The sequence below is a fragment of the Empidonax traillii genome, unplaced genomic scaffold (genome assembly GCF_003031625.1).
Source record: "Empidonax traillii isolate 1590-97213 ecotype Southwest subspecies unplaced genomic scaffold, ASM303162v1 scaffold338:size1951571, whole genome shotgun sequence".
Taxonomy (NCBI): domain Eukaryota; kingdom Metazoa; phylum Chordata; class Aves; order Passeriformes; family Tyrannidae; genus Empidonax; species Empidonax traillii.
This window is the reverse complement of record NW_020955531.1, coordinates 793,998-815,649: the sequence shown is the minus strand read 5'-3', so window position 1 is coordinate 815,649 and position 21,652 is coordinate 793,998. Positions and strand designations below refer to the sequence as shown.

General features: G+C 57.1%; 2 protein-coding genes across 3 annotated transcripts in view; one reads left to right on the top strand and one right to left on the bottom strand.

The window, feature by feature from the left end:
* Positions 1 to 5,256: 5,256 nt before the first annotated feature.
* LOC114061493 (carbonic anhydrase 15-like) lies at positions 5,257 to 12,277 on the top strand. Of its 2 annotated transcripts, XM_027892016.1 has the most exons (8): positions 5,257 to 5,441; positions 7,003 to 7,038; positions 9,086 to 9,256; positions 9,464 to 9,624; positions 10,298 to 10,390; positions 10,687 to 10,753; positions 10,954 to 11,120; positions 11,787 to 12,277. In XM_027892016.1, the coding sequence occupies exons 1-8, from the start codon at positions 5,375 to 5,377 to the stop codon at positions 12,003 to 12,005; spliced, it is 981 nt and encodes a 326-aa protein (XP_027747817.1). In that variant the 5' UTR covers positions 5,257 to 5,374; the 3' UTR covers positions 12,006 to 12,277. The 2 variants fall into 2 exon arrangements, with proteins under 2 accessions (XP_027747817.1, XP_027747818.1); XM_027892017.1 differs by lacking the exons at positions 5,257 to 5,441; positions 7,003 to 7,038 and adding an exon at positions 8,599 to 8,727.
* An 8,126-nt stretch (positions 12,278 to 20,403) lies between these two features.
* Positions 20,404 to 21,652, bottom strand: part of LOC114061483 — a 23,417-nt gene continuing 22,168 nt past the window's right edge. The window contains exons 6-7 of the mRNA XM_027891998.1: positions 21,258 to 21,540; positions 20,404 to 20,726 (exon numbers count right to left, since the gene is read on the bottom strand). Coding sequence (XP_027747799.1) covers positions 20,404 to 20,726; positions 21,258 to 21,540 — 606 coding nt within the window. The remainder of the gene's footprint in view (positions 20,727 to 21,257; positions 21,541 to 21,652) is intronic.

Here is a 21,652-nt window from a genome sequence, read left to right as displayed (position 1 = left end):
CCCCCCGCCTCTGTTCGTATCTCTGGATGTTTTTCTAAACTGCTGATGCATCCTAAACATCCCTCAAGACGCAGCAGGGAGATGGCATTGCCACATGGTTCCCAGCAGAGTGTGTGAGCCAGGAGTGTGTTTATCTCGGGATGTCCTTGACCGTAGTGGTTGTGAAGTCCCAGCACTCGGCTCCGTGCAGGGCTCACACCTCCCATCGTGGCCTCGGACAAAGCTGCTCCTCAGATTCAGATTCCCCCCTCCTTTTGATGTACTGTGGTGCCATACGAGGTCTCTGCTGTTCCTTAAGAGCAGCCCCTGACACTCTGGTTTGTCAGGGAATGCCCTGTACACAGTGTCACAGCAGCCCCTGATTCTGTACTAGGTGAGTTGTAGGGTTTAAATGTTAGAGGGGCGGAGGGTCCTGTTCTGTGCTAGATCAACACTGTCATTCCAATGTGCGAAAAAACTTATCTGTGTGATGTTCAGTGCTGTTTAGTTTGAGCCTCAGACTGTTCCTTTATCCATGCACAGCAGGATGCTGATCTAGAAGAAGAATGAAGTAGGTGGACATTTTTTTCCGAAGGCTGAATCTTGTAGTGGGGCGATACTTTGCCTCCACAGGGGTTGTGGAGTGATGACCTGTTCACATGTCTCCCAAGTTTCACTTGGGAAGAAAGTGGGTTTTTGTGGCCAGTAATTATTACCATTCTTTTCCCATCTCATGTTAAACAAATTTGAAGCTGTTTTTGAAGATGTTTTTCTTTCAGATGTGACTTCTCAATGGCAAAGCACTGACATTTTAATATTGCCTCGTACAATCTCTAACACGCATCTCTTTTTTTCAGTTGCTGAAATGCCTTTTTTTCTCCCTAGCTAAGGAACATGGACAGAAATTTCTTTTTAATTTCCCTTTAAAGTTGGGAGCTGAACCCTAAAATTACAGCAGTTGAGTGTAAGAGGTGAATCAAGGTAGATACGTTTACTTCCAGTGTTCCCCCCTCCCAAATGAAATAAGCGTTTCTTTGGAATAGGTGCTTTCGGTCATGAAGATGCACTTCCCCTGACAACAGTCAGTGTTACCTGCCTGCTACGGTACCACATAGCTTTAATTTTTCGGTATGTGCACCTTGAGTGCTGAGTGGGTCGGAGTCGATGTCAGCGGAGGGGGCCTTGCTGTGCCACACCCTGCGTGTTGGGCTGAGGGTGCCTGGGAGGCTGCGAGAGAACGAGACTCTGCTTTTTACCTTCCTCTGGAAAATCGTTTTAGCCAGCACTGCACTTGCAGGCTTCTCCTGGGTAGTTGGTTTGTGACTGGACTTAACTGTGGCAGTGTATAAAAGATTTTGATATTCTGTGAAATACCATGTAGAATTTAAATTTGATACTATAATAATTGAGTCCCTGTGACACTTTTTTTTGTTTTAACTTCTTTGGGGTTGGCACTAATCTATCTTTTTTTTTTTTCTTCTTTTTTTTTCAAGATGCTGTGAGAAACATTTCATCCAAATGCCAAATAAATTGTGTTCTGTAAGAGAAATGCCCTGTTCCAATGTCTCCTGATTTCTGTGTCGATGTGGTTCCCTAGTGTTGTGAAGGAAGGTTTTGTTAAATCACGTTCTGAGCTGTGATCTTGCAGAAGATCAATAGATGCATTTAACATGGAGCAGGGAGTCTGCCAAAGTCTCTGTTACACGAATTCCAATGGGATTTACCTGTATTAGTGTAATTTTGGGAAAGTCTTGGGGTTGTACCCAAAAAGGTGAAGTGCAGTATATTCCTGCTGCCCTCCTGAAACCTGGGGGAAGGGGCCGAGTCCCCCGGGGCAGGTGGTTGTGCTGGATGGAGGGGGTGGTCCGGACCCCCAGCTCCCTGTTTTCCACGAGCTGCTGGGCACGCAGTGGTTGCTGTGAGCGCTGTGGAACAAGTCCCCGCATCCTGCGGGGCCGTCGGATGCGTTCAGTGTTGAAAGCCATCCAAGGGCAGTGTCATCATCGCTGCGGGGGCCGGGCAGGGCCCCGCTCCCCCTTTCCTGTGCCTGCAGAGGGCAGCTGCCACTGCAGCCGTCGCTGCTGGACCTGAACAGCTCCAGAGCTCCATCCCCACGGGATGCTGGGTTAGCTGAAGGCGATGGGATGCATCCCTTCCCTCGCTGCTGGTCTGGGGGAGACAAACATCTCTCCACAGCAGCTCCCTGACGCCACGAGCGCTCGGAAGGGGCTCAGTCTGGCAGGGACCCCGTGGGGCTCTACCTTTGCTGGAAGATCCTGTGCAGATACAACTTGCCCTTCCCTGTCGCCCCTCGTTGCCTGAGGACAGGACAGCTCCCACAGGGAGCAGCCTGGATTGCCTGGAGCATGGCCACGGCTCTCGGGGCTCCCCGCCACTCCCTGGGGACACGTGTGTGGGGGGCTGCCCTGTCAGTGTTGACCCTCGGCTGCTGTGGTAGGGCATTGCTGGGCAGCGTCCCGCTGTAAACTCCTGGCAGCTTAAAATGCGTTTTCTTGGGACGGTGATGAGCAGCTGTGCTCAGCACGGCGTGTCCGGGGCCCTCAGCCCCTGGGAGAGCGCCAGGGCCTGGGGAGCGTGTCAGACACGCGAGGGGCCGTGTGCTGGCAGTGCCCCTGGGGGTGCCAGGCCGTGGGGGGGGAGATGTCGCTGACCCCGGCGGCGGTGGGAGCGTGGGATGAATGAAGGGGCTGTGCAGCGGCGTGTGGCCAGCGCGCATCTGCCGGCCACAGTGCCTCCTTTGTGCCCGCTGCTGCTGCGCTCCCTACCCTGCTCCCGGCTTGCTGCCTGGGTTAGCAGCAGCTTGTTATGGGGATCAAAGATCCTTACGGAAAATCAGAAGTGGCTGGAGTATTTATTGCCCATGAACTTTACCTGCTTGCCTCTCTGAATACCCACAGCCTTTTGTGCATCCATCGATGGGTGATGTGAACCCCGCTCCGGCAGCTCAAGTCTTTGTCTTGCCACTGTCCCTGTCAGCCCGGGTCCCCGGCCAGGCTCCCAGGCGGATGTGTAGGATTTACCTCCTGGAGCTGTTCTTGGCACCTCCGCTGTGTGCTGGCACAGGGCTTGCTGACGGTGCACGTGGTGGGGGTTCCCAGCACAGTGGCACCGTGCCCATGACTGATCGATGGCTGCAGCTTAAGGAACTATTTTTATATCTTAGTGGTATTTTTTCCCCTGCCGTGGCTCTTGCCCTTGGTGCTGTGACTGCGCGTGTCTGCAGGGACCTCGCCTGGCTCCGTGGTGGCAGCCTGATGGACGTGGTGTTTCCCTGTGAGGACAGCACAGAGCTGCAGGATCAGCCGTGAGCTCAGCACGATCACCAACACATCAGCAAGGTCGGCAATTTCCAGGTTTGATCTGGTTCCTATAGAAACTGGAGGTTGCTCCTGCCTAGCACGGGTGCCGGCAAGCCAGCGGTGCACTCTGAGGAGCAGGGCAGAGGGGATGGGCGGGAGCGGGGTGTGGCTCAGCACCTCCGTGCTTGCCGCTGCCTTTGCACATGCCTTGCAGACTCCTTTGGTTCCGGGTTCCACTCCTGAGTCTCGTCGAGGCTGTGCTGAGCCCCACTCTGCTCCTGCCCTTCTTGCTAGAAGTCACCGCCAGAGAAGCCTGAAATCCTAAAAAAGTGTTCCGGGGAGGCAATAGCTATGGGGTGATGGGGGGGAGGTCTCATCAGCTCCCGACCCTGAGGGTCTTGGGCTTCTCCTTCACTGCCTGGCAATACAGCCTGTCCTATTGTGGGTGGGAGAAAGAGGTGCCACTTGGCAGGCTCACGTCTCCAATGGAGGTTTCGGTCTCACAGGTGCCAGAGCAGCTCCTCTCTTTCCTGGCAGTAATGGGCAGCAGTCTGCAGACCTGGTGCAGAATACCTCATCCCCGGAGCAGGGGCCAAGTGTCAGCTGTGGCGCAGATCCAGAGCTCGGGGGAGAGCTGTGCTGCTGCCCTCCTCTGCACCCCACACTGGGGACCAGATGCGGCTTGGTGCTGCCCAGGCACCTGCCTGGGGTCACAGGAGCGTCCCTAAGAACCCCTGCTGAGGATGAGCCCCTTGTAGCACATGGCAGCCAGGCAGTTCTGCTGAGCCAGAGCCCATCCCCGGCCAAGCCGGCAGCAGGAGGCTGTTCCTGCTGCCCTCGCGCTGCTGCCGGGTTTGTTCATCCTGGCACTGGCTTGACGGAGCTCCCGGCCAGGGCCAAGTGCCGGCGAGGGGCGCTGCAGCCTGGGTCCCGTGGCCTCCTTTCCACTGCTGCCTGAGGATGGCACAGATATTTTAGGAGAATGTGACAACACCATGCTCCTGTGTTCTCACCCCCTTCCTACCTGCCTGCTGAGAGAGCACAGCGCCCTAGGTGAGATCCTGCCTCCCGTGGGACCTGCCTGGACAGGTGCAACGGGAACAGCGTGTGCTCACTCTGTGATGAGGAGCTGAACAGCTGCCTCCACCAGCACAGGAGGCCTGCACTGGGTGCATAAGGGTTGTGCCCCAGTGCTGCCCCCCTGCCCTGGTCAGCCTTGGCTGTGAGAGCCTGAGTGGGCTGTGCCCACTGAGAGGAAAGGGCTGAATCCTGCCCCACCAGAGTGCAACTCCTTGGCGAGCCCAGGGCCTGAGGGTCCCCTGTAGTGTGGCTGTGGAGGCCGCCTGGGCACCGAGGAGGTGCTCGCTGGGCTTTGCTCACTGGGCTTTGCCCGGGCAGGGGCCTCTGTTTGCAGGGCTGAGCTGGGTTTGGTCTGTGGGTCCCCATGGCACCACCTGCCCCTCATCAGGTGGGAGCCACCACGCTCAGGCGTGAGAGATGCAGGACCCGCTGCTGGCTGGGGAGTTGTCAGAGCTGGGGGCGAGGGTATGTCCCACAGCATGCGTCTGCAAGAATTGGGCAGGGGATGGGGCAGAGCTGGTACCCCCAACCCCTTCTGCCTGCTGGCAGTCCCCTGAAGCTCATCTGTAGTCCCACACACTGCGGGGGTGGGATGGGGTGCAGCGAGGATGATGCTGAACTCCAGTTTTGGGGATGCAGAGCGGGATGGTACAGGGGGACACCTCCTCAGCAGGGAGAGGGGCGGCCAGCGCTGCACCAGTGGGATCCGCCAGCCCCCGCTCCCCGCCTGTCCCTGTCCCTGTCACCGCGGGCAGGGACCCGGCGGGCGCGGGGGGCTGGCCGGGGGCCGGGCTATCCCCGCTCCCTCCTAGCAGCCGAGGAGTTAAAAACTCAGCCCGGGTGATGAATATGTAAGAGCAGAGCCCAGGCTGGAGCCGAGCATCTCCCGGGCTGCGGGCGCTGCCAGCGCTGCCGCCCGCCACAACCCAGCACCGGCCCCGCCGGGCGCACTGCGGAGGGACGGGACGGGGCAGTGCGGGGGTCCCCCCGCCGCCATGGGCCCCACCGGGCTGGGCATAACTTTCCTGACTCTGCCCCTCGTCGTGCGAGCGGCCGCGGGAGGTGAGCTGCGCCCCGGGGCAGCGGGGCCGGGGGTCCCGCGGCGGGAGAGGACGGGGGCGTGGGGCTGGGGGACCCACAGGGGCACGGCTTATTCCATTCCCTTCCCACACGCTGTGGGATGATGCGGGCTGGGGCGGTTGGATACAGGGACCGGGGGACCTGGTCTGGCCCAGGATCCTTCTCCTGCGCTCCCACTGCCCCCCTCCCCGCTGCTGGATGTCCCTCTGCACCGCTGGGTTCGGGAGGTCTCAGCCCGCCCTGGGTTCTGTGCTGACCGGGTCAGGGTCCCCTCGGGCCATCAGGGTCTTGGGCTCAGCCCATCCACCCCATAGACTTGCACTTTGGGGAAACACCAATGAAGAGGAAAGCTGTGAGCGAATGGGTGCTGATGTCCCGGGCCGAGGCTCTGGGTGCTCACCTGCATCCGGGCCAGGCTGTGGGTGGCCAGCACTACCTTGGCTCCTGCCAGAGGATGCTCGAGGGCTGGTGTGTGCAGGTCTGAGGATTTTCCAGGAGTTCGGCTTCCCCCTGGACCCCGAGATCCCTGCCCTGGGGACTGAGTCCTGCCCTGTCCTGCTCCCAGTTCTCCTCTGGGGTCTCTTGTATCACTGTAGTGAGAATTTGGATGCAGTGCCGCAGGCTGGGGCCATGAGAAGCACAGGTGGAGGCAGGCAGGGCTGCCTTCGTCCTGCTGGTCTGAGTGGCAGTGGCTGGCACAGGAGCATGGCTCGGCTCCCCTGCAGCCGGCCTGCTGGCATGGCCCCTCGGTTATCAGCAGGACTGTTTGTGTAGGCTGGCCCTGGACAGCACCAGGTTGCTCCTGGTTGCCAGAAGCAGGATGGGGAGCTGAGGAGGGAAGGGGTGCAGTCCCCAGCTCCCATTGCAGAGCTAATGGACCTGGGCAGATGTGCAGGCAGCAGAGCAGGAGCAGGGCTCCAGCTTTCTCAGCATCCCCTTGGTATCCCTGCGTCTGCCGTGCCAGCACTTGCCAGCACACGGGTGGTCCCACAGTCCCCTGAGCATGGGCAGCTGGTGCGAGTTCGGCAGCTCTGGCTGAGGGGCCATCCATCACCCCCACAGCGTGGGCACAGGCCTGCCCACTGCCTGCCTGCTGCAGCCCCCAGCAACTGCCTGCTGCTGCCAGCCCCCCCGCGGGAGCCACGGGGAGCACCAGGGAGGGCTGTCACAGCCCCCTCGGCTCCCGCTCACCCACGGCTGCAGGAGGGTTGCAAGGCATCTGCTGTGGGGTGAGGGGCTGCCTTGCTGGGATGGGTAGTGGGGGGATGGCTCCACAAGAGCTGGGGAAGGAGCACAGTGAGCAGCGAGGCTTGGCTGCCTTGGAGCAGTGATTCTGAGGGAGGTTTCCCTGTGGAGCGGCTGGGGGAGGCAGGGAGGGTGTGAAAACACCAGCCAAAAATAACTGGGATGAACACAAGTGTCGGCGGGACCCCAGGCTGCAGTGAGGGATGTCCTCACTGTTGGGGGGCTGGGCACAGCTGCGTGTGGGTTTGGGAAGGGGTGCTTGTCTCCATCACCTGCCCTGCTCTCCTTTCTCCTGCAGGGCAGTGGTGTTACGACTCGCAGGACCCCCAGTGCGGTAAGTGGTACCAAGTGCCATGGGACAGGGGGTGTTGGGGCTGTGCAAGGCTTGGAGCCCACAGTACCTGGCCAAGGGCACCCTGGGCAGCATCAGTGAGGTTGCAGAGGGAAGCATGGCATGGAAAAGGGCAAATCCCCCCATATCCCTCCAAAGCGGGAATGATTAGAGGAGCTTCTCTTTGGAGCACGCTGATGTAGAGACTTGACAAACACCTGAGCCCCTCGGAGTGACTTGGCCCCACCCTTGACCCCAACCAGGTCTGGATGCTCCTGTGGCAGCACCAGCTTTCCCCCTTTCACCTGAAACAAATTAAATCCTGGATTTAAAATATGCCATTAGAAACCCCAGCGCAGCACAGGCAGCAAGGGTCTTGGGAGGCTCAGGAGCCCAACTGGAGAAGGGACAGCTCGCTTTGGACAGGTAGCAGGCCTGCCTGTACAGCTGGGGAGAGAAGTTTGCCTTGGGGCACTTTGTCTCAAAACATGCAAATAGCTTGTAAGAGGTTAATTAAAGATCATCAAGCATTTAATCAGCTGTTACGGCCCAACTGTTTTATAGCTCTTGGATTTACATGCCCCGTGGCTCATGAGCATGGATCGCTGGGCTCCGCTCATCCCTGCTGGACCAAGGATTGGTCTTTCCCAGTTTAATGTTGTCAGGGTGGCGAGGGCAGGTTTTGGCAGGGGAGAGGGACCGGTGGGAAGCGGATTGGGCAGCGTGGAGCCGGCTGTGTGCCTGCAGCCGGCTGTGTGCCCAAGTGGAATGGTCCCTTAATGAACACACCAGGCAGTTGGTGGGGCCACTCAGCAACACCATGCCAAAAAGCCAGTGGGACGCTGGCACAGCCAGGCTGTGGCTGCCAGGGCTTCCAGGCAAAAAGTTGCCTGGAGTAATCAGAGGAGAACACAAAGGGACAGGGCTGAGCCCAAGGGGGTAGGAGGTGGATTCAGTCCACAAGGGTCTGTGGTTTTGTCTGCTGAAGAGGAAGGTAAACGTCAGAGCTGAACCATGGGGCACTGCTGGGGGAACAGTTCCCCAAACCCTGCCTGTAGCCAAAGGCTGCCCAGCCATAATGTGTGCCAGAGCAGAGCCAGCAGTGTCTGCAGAGGGATGCACTGAGCTCCCCTGGGACTGGAGGTACTCTGAGTGGACAGGGCTGGTGATGCTGAGGGAGCTCCTGTTACCTGGCTGGGACTGAGCCCAGGTATGGGCAGTGCCCAGTGCTGACACCTCTACCCAAGACATCTGCAGCCTCGGCTGCACCAGGTGAAGAAGGAGTGAGGTGTCACGGCAGCCACACTGGAGCAGTGACCAGTAGGGTGGTTGGCTACATCCCACAGCTGTGGATTCAACAGGTGTTGCAAGAAGAGTTGATGCCGGGGCGATGGGGACAATCTGTATGTACGAAGTGTGTGATCTGGCCATGGTGACAGTTGCAGGGGTGTCAGCTCACAGCCCCCCAGGCAGCACTGTAGGTTTGCCATGGGTCCAGCTGGCTGCCAGTGCTGCCAGTGCTGCCAGTGCTGCCATGTCCTCACACAGCTCCTGCCATTGTGACCCCCCACCCCAGGAGCTGCTGATGGACATCGTGTGGTCACACAGGTCCCTGTGTAGGATTCACCCCAGGATGAGTTATGTGGCCAGGGTGCACTGTCACCTGTCACAGCTGGAACAGAACAAGCATGGGTAGGCTAAGGTGTGCTAAAACCCAGGGACGGGCAGAAGGGATTTGGGAGAAAAGCCCGCCCTTCACCAGGGTGTAGAGTGTAGAGGGAGAGATGCTGCTGCTCAGCTAAATATAATCCCCGACCCCTCAAGGAAATCCTGCTGAATTATGGATGAGGCTGCAATAAACCCCTGCTCATCAATAGGGAGGAAGCTTTGCTGGGCAAGAGGGCAGCTCCCACGGGATGCAAGTGAGAACGACTGGGCTGACAGGGACAGAAGGGCTGGCTGGGGACACAGCCACATGTGGCCTTGTGTCCCCCCTGGCGGTGGCAGTGGCTCTGTGGCTGCCCGTGGTGTCCCTGCTCCTCCTCTGCAGGGCCCAGCCACTGGAAGGAGCTGAAAGCCACATGCGGTGGCAACAAGCAGTCCCCTGTGAACATCGACAGGCGCCGGCTTCAGCGGGACAGTGGCCTCGGGGACATCCTCTTTGAGGGCTACGACCAGGCTCCCCCCGGCAAGTGGAGGCTGACAAACAACGGGCACACAGGTGCGTGCTGAAATTGGGCACCTTCCCCTGTCCTGCCTCCCTGGTCACCATCCCGTCCTGGGCTTGGCTCTGCTGCCCCTCCCGGGTGCTCCTGCTCTTGTGTTGCGGCTCCTGCCCTGTTTGTGTTAGTGCTGGAGGAAGAGCCCAGACGTGCCAGGTGTCCCCCATCCAAAGCCCCCTCCTCACCCTGTCCTGCTGCCCTTGCAGTGATGCTGAGCCTGGCGAGCGAGTCGGCCTCTGAACACATCACCATCAGCGGCGGGGGCCTCCCCGGCACATATCGTGCGCTCCAGCTCCACTTCCACTGGGGCAGTCCAGCCGGGAATGGCTCTGAGCACACCCTTGACGGGCACCAGCTCCCCATGGAGGTAGGTGAGAAAAAGCCCCCATCACGCTCGGGGTGGCCCAAGTCCTTGGTGTGGTGGGAAGGGGTGGTGCTGGGGCATCCCAAGGCTACCATGCAGCCGGTGACTGGACTCTTGTGACGCCGCACTGGTGGGTTCAGCTGTGCTCTTGCAGAGGCACCTGGGTGGTGAAAAAGCAGTTGACATGAGACTCTAAGTGTTTCTTTACCATGCGTGGGCCGAGCTGCCTCATCCAAGGCAATCAGCAGCGTTTAGGGGGCTCAGTGCCCTGCCAGGACCACACACTGAGTTAGTGAATGCAAGCGGGAGCATGTGGGAGTGTGCTGTGCCAAGCACATTGGGATCCTTCAGGGTGAAAGAGGCTCTGCACCTCTAAAATATTCATTATCTGCCAGAGGAAAGCAGAATTTATATTTTGTGGCTGGTGAGCACCCTGGGACTGCTGGCCCCGTTTTGCACACCCTTCAAAGGATGATTGCTTCATTGGGGTGCTTTGATCCTCCAAGCAGCCATCCCACAGATGCGCCAGCGGGACCAGGAGGGCTTTTCGGGGAGTAGTTGACTCAGTGTCTCGACACCCTAGTCTGGCCAGAAAGGATCAGTAAGAGAGGGCCCTGCTGCCTGGGTGTTGGGCAGGGGCAGTTGTCCATGACTGGCTCCTCTGTGCTTTCCCCAGATGCACATCGTCCACATGAATGTCAAATACCGGACGCTGGCAGAGGCCAAGGGGCATCCCAATGGGCTGGCTGTCCTCGGCTTCTTCTACCAGGTGGGTTTGCGGGAGCTGCTGGCAAGAGGGACCTCCAGAAACGGTGTTGGTGGTGCAGCTGGGGGAGCATTGTGCAGGTGCCCTGTGGGAACAAGAAGGGGCAGGACGTCTGGATCTCATCAGGGAGGTGCTGGGGAACCTCAGTGGGGAAAGGTGCCAGGGCACCCTCAGGTTGGGAACCCTTTCCTACTGCTCTGCAACAATGTGGGGAGAGACTCTGCCTGCGAGTGCTCAGCAGGACAGGATGATGCAGCTCTGCCCTGCCTGCCTTAGATGCTTATTCCCCCCATCTGCAGGTCTCTGAAACCCCTAACACCAACTACAACACCATCGTGGTGGGGCTGAAGAACGTCTCCCATGCTGGTGAGTCACCTCCTGACAGGGCAGGGCAGAAAGGAGAGATCCTGGTGTGGGAGAGCAGGGTTGCGGCCCAGCAGGTTGGGTGGGGGGGCCTGCCAGTCTGTGGGTCCATCTGGATGAAGGGAAACTAATGGAGGTAGTTCCACTGTCCCCACCACATTCCTGGCATGGGACAGGCTGAGTGCTCATGTCTTGCCCCACAGGGGACTCGGTGGATTTGGCCTCCACCTTCCGCCTGAGCACACTGCTGCCGCGTGCCGGCCGGCTCTCTGGGTACTACCGCTACCAGGGCTCCCTCACCACCCCAGACTGCAGCGAGGTCGTCATTTGGACTGTCTTCGAGGAGCCAGTGGAGATCGGTCGGGAGCAGGTACTGGCATGCACAGCTCCCGCTCCAGCACCTGAAAGGCTGAGCCCCCCGTGTGGCCCCTCTCCTTCCACTTCCTGACCCTTGAGCAAGAGCACAGAGTCACCTCTATAATAATGCTCCTGGCGACTTGGCAATTAATTAGTTTTATGAGGGTTAAGTAATGGAGACGTGGCCACCAGCCAGTGGGAAGGAATCCCATTCCTAGTGCTCTCCTGCCCAGCCTTGGTATTCAGAAAGAGAAATGGGAATGAATCTACTGAAGCTCAGTAGAGGCTCCAAGGAGGTGGGTGGGTGGATGGATGGATGCATTCATGCATGGATGAATGGATGGATGGATGGACGGATGAAGTTCTCCTCTGCTGCCCAAGAATCTTAATAGGTGTCTGTCCTTGAGGGAGTCATGGGCCAGCCACTGTTTAAGTGTTTGGTACTGGCACCAAAACACAATTAGATCCTTTAAAACTCAAGACCTGATCTTTGTAAGAACCTACAGATCTGGCCTTAGGACAGCAGTGGGGGTGATGGGAAGATGTCCACAGGTGAGGGACATGCCGTGCGTGGGTCCTGTGCCATCAGCAGCAGAGCAGTATGAAGGGAGCTGACAGTGGGCAGGGGTTTGGGGTGCCTTGTGAAGCAGCTGCCCACCCTGCCTCTCCCCTTGTGCAGCTGCAGGCATTTGTCAGCACCCTCCACTTCCCACCTGACGGATCCAGGCTCCTAAAAATGATCAACAACTTCCGCCCGCCACAGCCCCTCCGCAGCCGGAAGGTCTTTGCCTCTCGGGGGGCCACGGCCAGTGGTGGGTCCCTGCATGGGGGCCACCACGAGCTCCTCTCATCCCTGCTCCTCCTGGCCCTGCTCAGCCTCTTCTCACCAGCCCCATAGGGTCTGGTCCAGCCTGTCACCGATCTCCACATGAGCATCACCCTGCTGCAGTGGAAATGAGGAGGTGATGTATCCGGTTCGTGGAAAATGAGAAAAAAAAACCAACAAAAAGCATGTCGAAACCTTGGCTGCGTAAAGATTTTGTGAACCTGGGTCTCTGCAAAGGTGGGTCTCTGCAAGCCTGGAGCCACCCTGTTGCTGGGTGGTGGGAGCAGCTGGGAGGGTGACACTGTAGGGGCTGGAATAAAGCCAAGGTCCTCACCAGTCGCTGCGTCTTAGGCTCTGTGTTCCTTTGGTGTTGCTGGGGCAGGTGCTTGGCACGGGGTTGTGGGGTCAGTGGGGAGGGATCTGGGGGACTGTGTCCAGGTGGCACTCAGGGATACCATCCCCTGCACTGTGGGCATGAAATTCCCCCTCTCCCCACCTCCTTCCTGTGCAATAAATCCCCAGGGCCAAATCCTGGCTCGGGGTCTGCGCAGTCCCTGTGCTGCAGACACTGCCCTGTCACTATCCCCAGGGCTGGGGCTGGCTGCTGGAGTGCTGGGGTTGTCACTGGGAACACAGCACCTGCAGTGCCCTAGTGCAGGGAGCAGGGATCTTTCCACAGAGCTCATTTTGTGCTGGCAGGAATAGCTGCAGTTGCTGGTGCTGCTGGGGCAGAGCTGGGTGAGTGGGGTGCTTCATAATTAATGTGCTGGAGCTCCAGGCATGTTCCTGTCTCTTTGTGAATTATGGGTGAAGAGCACAGGCCGTTATCTGGGAGCAGAGGGGGGCAGGCTGAAGTTTTTCATCATTTCTGGAGGGAACCACTGCCAGTGCAGGGCTCCAGCCCTCAGCCTCAGAGGTGGCCGTGGCACCCGTGGGCACAGGGGTTCTGGGAATCTCCCTGTGAGGCTTCAGAGGTGAAGCCTGTGCTGGAAGAGGCTCTTCGTGGGTGAAGGGGCCCAATCTTAGACCCCCTGATCCCCACTCCGGGGTGCTGGGGCTCTGTGATCCCTCAGAGCTCACAGGACATGCAGCACACGCGGGACACAGGGGACACAAGGAACACACGGGACATGCAGGACACACGGGACACACGGACATGCAGGACACGCGGGGGCGCCGCGAGAACGCGCACGGAGAGACTCCTGATGCGCCGCGGCAGCCGCCAGGGGGCGCTCGGCTCCCGGCCGCGTCCCCGCCACTGCCACCGATGAGTCCCTGTGCCCGTGTCCTGTGTCCCTGTCCCCCGTGCCCTGTGTCCCTGTGCCCCATGTCCTGTGTCCCTGTCCCCATGTCCTTGTGCCACTCTCCTCATGGCATTGTCCCCTCGTGTCCTCATACTCCTGTCCCCCATGCCCCTGTCACCCATGTCCTCATGCCCCCGTGTCACTGTCTCCATGTCTCTGTCACCCATGTCTCATGTCACCTCATGCCCCTGTGCCTCACATTTCCTTGATACTATTCCTTGTGTCCTCGTATCACTATTCCTTGTGTCTCCATGCCCCTGACCCCCATTCCCCTGTGCCACTGGCCCCTGTGGCCTCATGCCACTGTCCCCCATGTCCCAATGCCATTGTGTCTCTGTCCTCATGCCTCTGTTCTCAGTGTTCCCACACTCCCTGTGCCCTCCCATCCCTTCCACTGTGCCCTCTGTTTCCCCTATGTCCCATCATGTCCCCCTGTGGCCATTGTCCCCCCAGGTTCCCCTGTGTCCTCCATGCTGTCCCTGCTCTCGTGTCTGTCCGTATCCCACTATTCCCTGCTGCACGGCCCACGCCCAGCCCCGTGCACCCACAGCCCACAGGGCAGCTGCCCCATGAACCTGCCTGGGTCCAGCCCAGGGTGGTCCCAGCCCCAGCTGGTGAAAGAAGGGGCCCAGTTGGCCACAGTGAGCTCCACATGGCTGCAGACCCCCAGCCCACTCCAGTACCAGGCCAGGGTGTGATGAGCACCCAGATGGCGGGACCAGCTGCCTGCCAAGGGGGACCATGGAGGGCCCAGGCTGTGGCTCTCCACAGGCACTGACAGCCAAAATGTTGGGCAGGAGCCCTAGGAACAGACATCCTGTCCACATTCCCTGGGGAACCTCTCCTGTGGTGTCCCCAGCAGAGGACTGCAGAGGCACCAGGTAGGGTCTGGCAGCAGAGATCGTCTGTGTGGTTTGACACCAGAGTCTCAGCACACACTGGGCAGCCCTACTGGGACCCCAAATCTGGGGAGTGCTGTGCCTCTGCTGGGAATGCCGGGCTTCCCTGGCTACCTGGGAGAGGAACCTGGAAATGCAGCCATTGCTAAATGGGGCTGAAAAATGACTTCTCCGCGCTCCCGCCCTGCCAGCCTCACGGCCCAGGCAGCAACCCTCGAGGTGCCACGTGCTGGAAAGTTTGTGCCGAAGCAGCAGAGCGTGGAGAGGCCAGGGCTATTCCTGGCTCCCAGCTGGTGTTTGGCCAAAGCGGGCTCTTGGTTTTGGCGGGCTGTAATTTTAGCACAGCCCGTTCCCGCACTTTGGGGCTGCGGTCAGAACAGCTGCCCAGGAGCGCGCCACTTCAGCTGGGGGGCCATGATGCACATCAGCACCCCCTGCCCACCCACAGCCAGCCCAAAACATGGCAGATATCCCTAAATCCGATATTCTTCTCCCCTGCAGTGGCTGCAGAGGAAGGGGAAAGGGCTGTGGCTCTGGTGGTGTGTGTGGGGGGGTGAGGAGCTGCTGGTGAGGGTGTCACTGGCCAGGGTTGAATCATAGAATTGTTATGGTTGGAAAAACCCTCAAAGATCATCGAGTCCAACCTTCAGCTAACACTGCCAGATCAACCACTGAGTCATGTCCATAAGCACCATATCTGTAGGGTGCAAGGTCCAGCCTCAGGGTGCACCCCACATTCCCTTCCAGTCCCCCCCACTCTGCCTGCAAAAGCAGGTACTGCCCACCCTGGATGTGGAGGGGGGAGAAAGCAAATTTGGCTTAAAATCCTCCCTAACTGGGTGAGTCAAACCCTTGTGCTCCCTCCTGACGGCCTGGCAAGACCACGGCGGCCACTCCTATCACACCTCTCAGCCACCACTGCCACAACCTTGCTGTCATCATACCACCAACATCCCCTAACCTAGAAATTTCTCAGCATTAAGCTAAAAAATCCATCCTGGGAGTCCTAACAAGGATTGCAATTCAATGACCACATTTCTCCAGACAGGCAGCACCAGCCCTGCCATCAAATCTTTCTCCATTAGCACACCTGTCTGGGGGACCAGCAGCTGTTTACCCTAAATATGAGAGAAAAAAAGGGTTTGCTGGGTCCCCAGACCAGACTGAGGCTCTGCTGGAAGTTGTATTTTATTACCACAATAATCCTGAGATGATAAATATTTTGAAGGAGCAGACAGGTGTTTATTTTTGAGTTAGTTCAGCTTGTTTACAACCTGTTTACAAGCCCGGGCATTTATCTTTGGGGCTGTTTACTGGGCTCTACCCCGGGATGTGGCAGGGTTTCATACACAGTTAAATAACCCCCAGCAAGGTGTCTTCCTGCCAGCTGCATGTGGTGTCAGTTGCTGTTTTGACACAGCTATGCAAATGGTTGCTCTTGTTTTCACAAATGGGCTTGAATGCTCAGGTCGTGTTTTCGACCACACCAGCCTCAAACATTTATTTATTTCTTTTAATTCTCTTTCAATTGTAGGGTGATAAAACTTGGCCCTGGGCTCTCTGGCTGTCTCCAGCTGGATGTTTGACCTGGGGTTGCCCAGAGGTGTTTGATAGTATTTTTTCATAACTAGTATTTTGTCATTTATCTATTGTATTTTATTTAATGTATAATCTATGTTTTATTCATTTGTAACCTGTATTATGTTTCTCAGACTTGAGGAAATGTGCCCCATATTTTGCGAGCCCGCAGGCTGCCCCTGTACCCTTCAGAAGGTTGGACTGAGGGATGAGCCCAGTGAAAGGGCTGCCTGGCAGCAGGCAGGGACTAATTAGTTTAATTCAGTTAATGAAAGAGGATTCAGGGTGACCTGGGAGCAGGGTAGCAGTAGGAGGCCTCAGGCTGGTCACCGTGTGGTGGTGGTCCAGGGTGACAAGGGTACGATCTGAGCAGTGTCTCAGTGTCTCCCCTGGCCCCAAACCCCGCAGGTGAGGGGTCAGTGGTGCCCAACCTGGTGGGTCTGGATGCACTGGGATCACTGGAGAGTGTGTGTGTGTGTGTGTGTGTGTGTGCACATATATGTGTGAGCATGTGCAGCAGCTGGGCCATCCCACACTGGGGCAGGGACCACCCTGTCATGCAAGACCCCACTGGGGGTTCTGCCAGAGACCCTTCAGGGTACAGGATGGGTCATCCAGGCTGGGGACACACACCCTGCCATGGCAGAGTCTCAATAGCCTTGGCAGTGGCCCCCAGTGGATCCACCATCCGACTGGTTCACCACCACCACCACCCACCCTGCCCATTTTGGGCAGCATCAGGCCAACCCAAGACCTCTCCTCCACCTCAGAGACTGATGGCCCCACAAGGTGATGGCTTTGCAAAGTGACAGCCTGGCAAGGCAGAGGCAAGAGCTGGTCACCATCTTAGGCTGAGCCAACTCAGGGCGTAGTGCTTGCTTGTCTTCACACGTCAGCACCCACTGGAGACAGTTTTACTTCCCTTTTTTGAGCACCCTTTCAAATTTCTGATTGGGGATTGCAGTGGGCGAGGGGTAAATTTAGCCAGGGGATGCCCCACAGCCACACAGCTGCATGCTGGGGCTGGCTTTGGGGGGAAATGGCAGGGGGGCAGTGCTGGCGTGGCACAGCCTGGGCTCTGAACAGCTTTTCGCTGAGTCTTTCAGAGAAGGCAGCTACGTGAGCGGGGGAAATGTCAGGATGGGGTGCAGGAACCACCAGCTACCCTTTCAGGTACTTGGGGGTTGCACCCCCAGCTCAGGCAGGACAGAGGCCGTGGAGCTTGGCACAACTGCAGGACCAAAGTGAGGGGACTGTGCTGTCCTCCCACAGCCACCCCAGCAGGTTTGGCTCTGTCCTGCTCCCCCCAGTAGCTATTCTTGGCTGGGCTATAGCTATTCTTGGCCCCTGCTCTTGCTTTTGAGTTTCTGCCCTGCTGCCTCCAGGAACTTGGCTGTTTGTGGGGCCGCAGCTGCAGGGGGGCAGGAACCTGTCCCCTCTGGCTGTGCCACGTCGCCCAGGTCTCTCCAAACTAGGTGTTTCATCAGCTCCAGATGTACTCACTCTGATCCTGCCACGTCTTCACAGAGACACCACTTCCCCCTGGCACCAGATAATGGGGTTTGCCTGGCCTGGGGAAATCACCCAGCGATGTGCAATGAAAAAAGCACACCAGACTTGGTTTCTGGGCAACAAAGCTGGACAGGGATCATCCCATGGAGAGGGACCATTTGGGGACCAGAGCAGAGCTTTGCCCTCAAGGCTGGGGGCAGTGGTTTGGAGTGAGGGCTGCAAGAGTTCCTGTGGTCTCACACTCTTTTGCCTTCATCTCTGCATCCCTGCCTCTGGTCTTGGCTGTGCGACACCTCCAAGTCCAAGGTGTTTAAACCTCCAGGGTTTATTAAACACCCCCATGAAATCCTTGCTAAGCCCTCACCAGGGAGCCTCAGCCTGGGAGCACAGCTCTCAACAAGTGCAGGACCCATTGCCTCTCTCTGCAGCTAATTAAAGCCTTCCTGAAACATCTCATTTACTAAATTAGATTCCCCTCATTTTAAAATTACTGGCGAGCTGGGAAAACAAGAAAATAAATGACTGTTGAAATTTCAGTGTAGGAGCCGGCAGAGTGAGAGCAGGAGCTGCAGCTGGGGAGAGGAGAGAGGTTTTGGTTCTGCTCAGCACATTTGCTGACAAGAAAACCCCAATGAGGATGGCTGTGAGAGCGGGGCCAGATTCTTCTTCCCAGGCATTGCTTCCCTCCCTTCCAGAAGATGGATCAGGACCCACATCCACCTTTGATTCCCAGCAGAGGCTCTCCAGCCCTGTTGAAGGCTTGTTATGGGTAAAACTTTGTCTGTGAATCTGCCAAGCTGTGGGCAGCGGGGGAGGATGGGAGCCCAGGGGGGCCAGGGCCACTGATCTATAATTCATCAGGTTTTTCCTTGCCAGTTGTTGCTTACGGAAAAGATTTAGCAAAATCTTTTAATCAATAATTAGTGAGGTTTCCTGCCCCCGGAATCAGAGACGTGCCTGTGCTCTGCCTGCCCAGACCTGAGCCAAAGCGAGAGCCTGGCTCATGGCCCAGAAAGACCTGCCCCAAACTGAGCCCACAAAAAAACTGGGGCCCATGTCCTGTGATCAAGGAATGGGCTTTACCTATGGAATGTCAAGATATATTTCAAACCCTATGGAATGCATTGCCCAGACACCTTCTCCCTTTCAGAGTCCCCCCGCCTCAAAAATTGTGGCATTTCTCAGGGCAGCACGGCTCAGATGGAGGCTCCTGTGCTGCCTTCTGGTCACTCCAGCCTCATCCACTGCTAAGGGTCTGATTTGCCAACTGCTGGGATCATAATTACTGAGGCTTGAACCTTCCAGTGGAAAAGAAGAGGGTGTCCTTCCTGGCAGGTCTTGGTCCGTGGGGCATTTCTGGCTGACAGAACCCCAGGCAATTGCTCTCCTGGGTGAAAGCCCTGGCAGCACCACAAGGCTGGGGATGAGATGTTGCAATCAAGGGGTTGCTAGGGAATAATCCAGTTTGAGAGTGGGAAGGGGTTGAGCAGCAGGGTGGAGGAGCTCCTGCCATCTCTGGGTCCACATTCCCCAGCAGCAAGTTGGGATGGTTGGATGTGGATGGCCACCCTCACCTCCAGGACCTGCTGCCACAGCCCATCAGCCCTCAGGAGCAAGGCTGCCAGCTGTCTGCCCCTGTGAGCTCTGCCTGCTCAGGAAACTATCTTAAAGAAACTTACCTTGAAACAAGGTGGAACAGATCCCTCCATCATCCACCCTTCCTTCCTTTCCCTGGCTCTGATGCAGGCTGAGCATCCTGCTGCTGGCTCCTTCCTTGGAGCCTGGGGTCTGTCATAAGACCTGAGCGCTGGTTTGCTCTGTAGTGATGGAAATTCCTGGTAAAACCCTGAACCTGTCACCCCACACATGGAAAGGGACACTGTGACTGCCTCCATCAGCCCAGTCCCCTGCGAAGGGTGATGGGAAGGGGGTTTTGCCATACACATGAGGCTGTGCCATGACAAACTCTCCCTTGTCTGGCTGGGGAGGAGGATAAAGTCAGGATAAAGCCTCATTAATGCCAATTAAATTGTTTTGGTGCACAAGGTTTCTGTTGGCACCTCAGGTGGGGTCAGACCCTGATGCCACCTGCCTGCCAAAAAGCAGGAGGGAAGAAGGGCTGGGGAAATGTGTGGATGGGGCACTTCGAGAATTGGTTTAGAATGAACATGGTGGTACTGGGTTAATTGTTGGGCTTGATGATCTTAGAGGTCTTTTCCAACCTGAATGATTCCATGATTCTAGGAATCTGAATAAAGTCTTAAGAAATGCTGGAACCCAGCTGTTACCAGTGCTGGGAGATCCCCGGCAGCAGTGGGAGACATGTAACACTGTGCCAGCAGTAGCACTGTTGTCGTAGCCACCACAGAAATAGACAACCTCGTCCTCGGCTTGGACCCCAGTGATGGTTAATGTGTCTGAGGAGCCGGAGAATCGTGAAGGAATGTTCGAGGGTCTCTGGTCATCCCAGTAGATCACAGTGACAGGGCCACTGCCAGGGATCTTCTGCTGGTACCAGCCATAGCTGCCACTACTCCCAGAGCAGGTGATCTTGACGGTGTCTCCCCCTTTGTGAGACAATGAGGCTGGCTGAGTCAGCGCTGCCTGGACCACAGAACTCAGATAGGAAGAGGAGAGAGAGTGAAAGACAGTGGTTGTCAAAGCCCCAGGAGCACAAATGTCCCTGGGCAGGGGGACAGGACCCCTGTGCCCAAAGAGGTCAAGCGACAAGGATGGCACAGCCAGGGACATGTGCCTGCTGACGGCATGGGGGCTTAGGGCAGGCTATGCCTCAGGCTGCTCATCCCTTGGTCTTGGCAGAGCCAGGAGGGCTCATTGGGGTCCCAGGGTTGAGGAGAAGCTGCACAGAGCCCCCACGACATGTGTGTGTGTACACGTGTGTGTTCCCATCCCACCCTCCCTACTGGTGGCACTGGGTTGACACCAGCCCATGTGTGGGGAGCGGGCGCATTGGAAGGACACAGAGACAGGGATGCTGAGCCAGCACTAGTTCAGTGTCGGTTTTTATTTGTCTGACACTCAGAGTGGGGGGACAGGAGCAGGGGACAGGGAGCAAGGGAGCGAGATGTGCGGCTGGGGGGAGCCGCTGTCCCCAGAAGTGTGGAGGAGTGAGCGAGCCAGCAAAGGGCCGGCAGGTGCAAGGAGGTCCCAGTGGGGTTAGAGGTACTCGGATCTGTTCACCGTCTTTACCACATCGCCAGCCTCGTGCTTGGCCTTGCAAGAGACAGAACTGTAACTTTGCCAATCTCTGGCTTCCAGTATCACGTAGCTGCTGGTCGTGTACCGGTTGTTGCTCTGCCGCTGGGGTTGACCGGTCTCCACACCGTTTTTGAGGACAGTGCCGTCAGCAGACCATTCCACTTCCACTCTGTTGGGGTAGAAGTCACTCAGCAGACACACCAGGGTGGCTCTGTTCCCCTCCGAGATCTCTTTGGAGGACGGCGGGAAGAGCTGGATGGTGGGAGCGATCATAGGCTGGCCTGCGAGGGAAGAGAGAGGTGTGGGGTCAGAGAGGGCCCTGTGCCCGACACAGCCCCTGTCTGCCCAGCTGGCACTACCCAGAAATTCCCTGCTTCCCCCACAGCCAAGAGCTTACCACTTATAACTCCAATGTATTTAGATCTGGGAAATCTAAATCTAAATCTATGTATTTATATTTGTATATATAATAGATATAATTTTTATATATAAAATAGGTGTGTATATATGCGTGTAATACACACATACATAAACGTACATTCCATATATACTTGTATATATGTTTTATATACACTATCTGTACATATTTGTGTATATACATAGTACATATTACAGATACATACAGCTAATACACATAATAAATTATAGATCACATCTATAAAGTATACAAAATGCTGCACTTTGTGCTCATCCCTGAACAGGCAGCAGACCCCAGCCCAGCTTTGAGAAAAAAAAACCAAATCAACAAAATTGACAAAATGTCACGATTTCACATTGGGGAAGGAAAGTCCGAGAAGAAATTGGTGGCTCACCTTTGACGGTCAACATGGTCCCGGCCCCGAATATACCAACAGTACTGCTGCTGTCGAAGCTATCACAGTAATAGACAGCCTCGTCCTCGGCTTGGACCCCAGAGATGGTTAATGTGGCCGTGGAGCCGGACTTGGATCCGGAGAATCGCGAAGGGATGTTTGAGGGTCTGTTGGTGTTTTGATAGATCACAGTGACAGGGGCACTGCCAGGGACCTTCTGCTGGTACCAGTCATAGTCGTTGTAGCTGCTACCCAAGCAGGTGATCTTGACGGTGTCTCCCACCTTGTGAGACAATGAGGCCGGCTGAGTCAGCGCTGCCAGGGAACCTGAAAACGGAGAGGAGAGAGAGGGTCAGTCAAAGGCCCAGGATCAGTCCCTGGGCAGAGGGATGTGC

Coding starts and splice junctions, on each gene's coding strand:
- LOC114061493 (XM_027892016.1), top strand. CDS start 5,375: ATGGGCCCCACCGGGCTGGGCATAACTTTCCTGACTCTGCCCCTCGTC. Junction 5,442..7,002: donor CGTGCGAGCGGCCGCGGGAG/GTGAGCTGCGCC, acceptor TTTCTCCTGCAG/GGCAGTGGTGTTACGACTCG. Junction 9,257..9,463: donor GACAAACAACGGGCACACAG/GTGCGTGCTGAA, acceptor CTGCCCTTGCAG/TGATGCTGAGCCTGGCGAGC.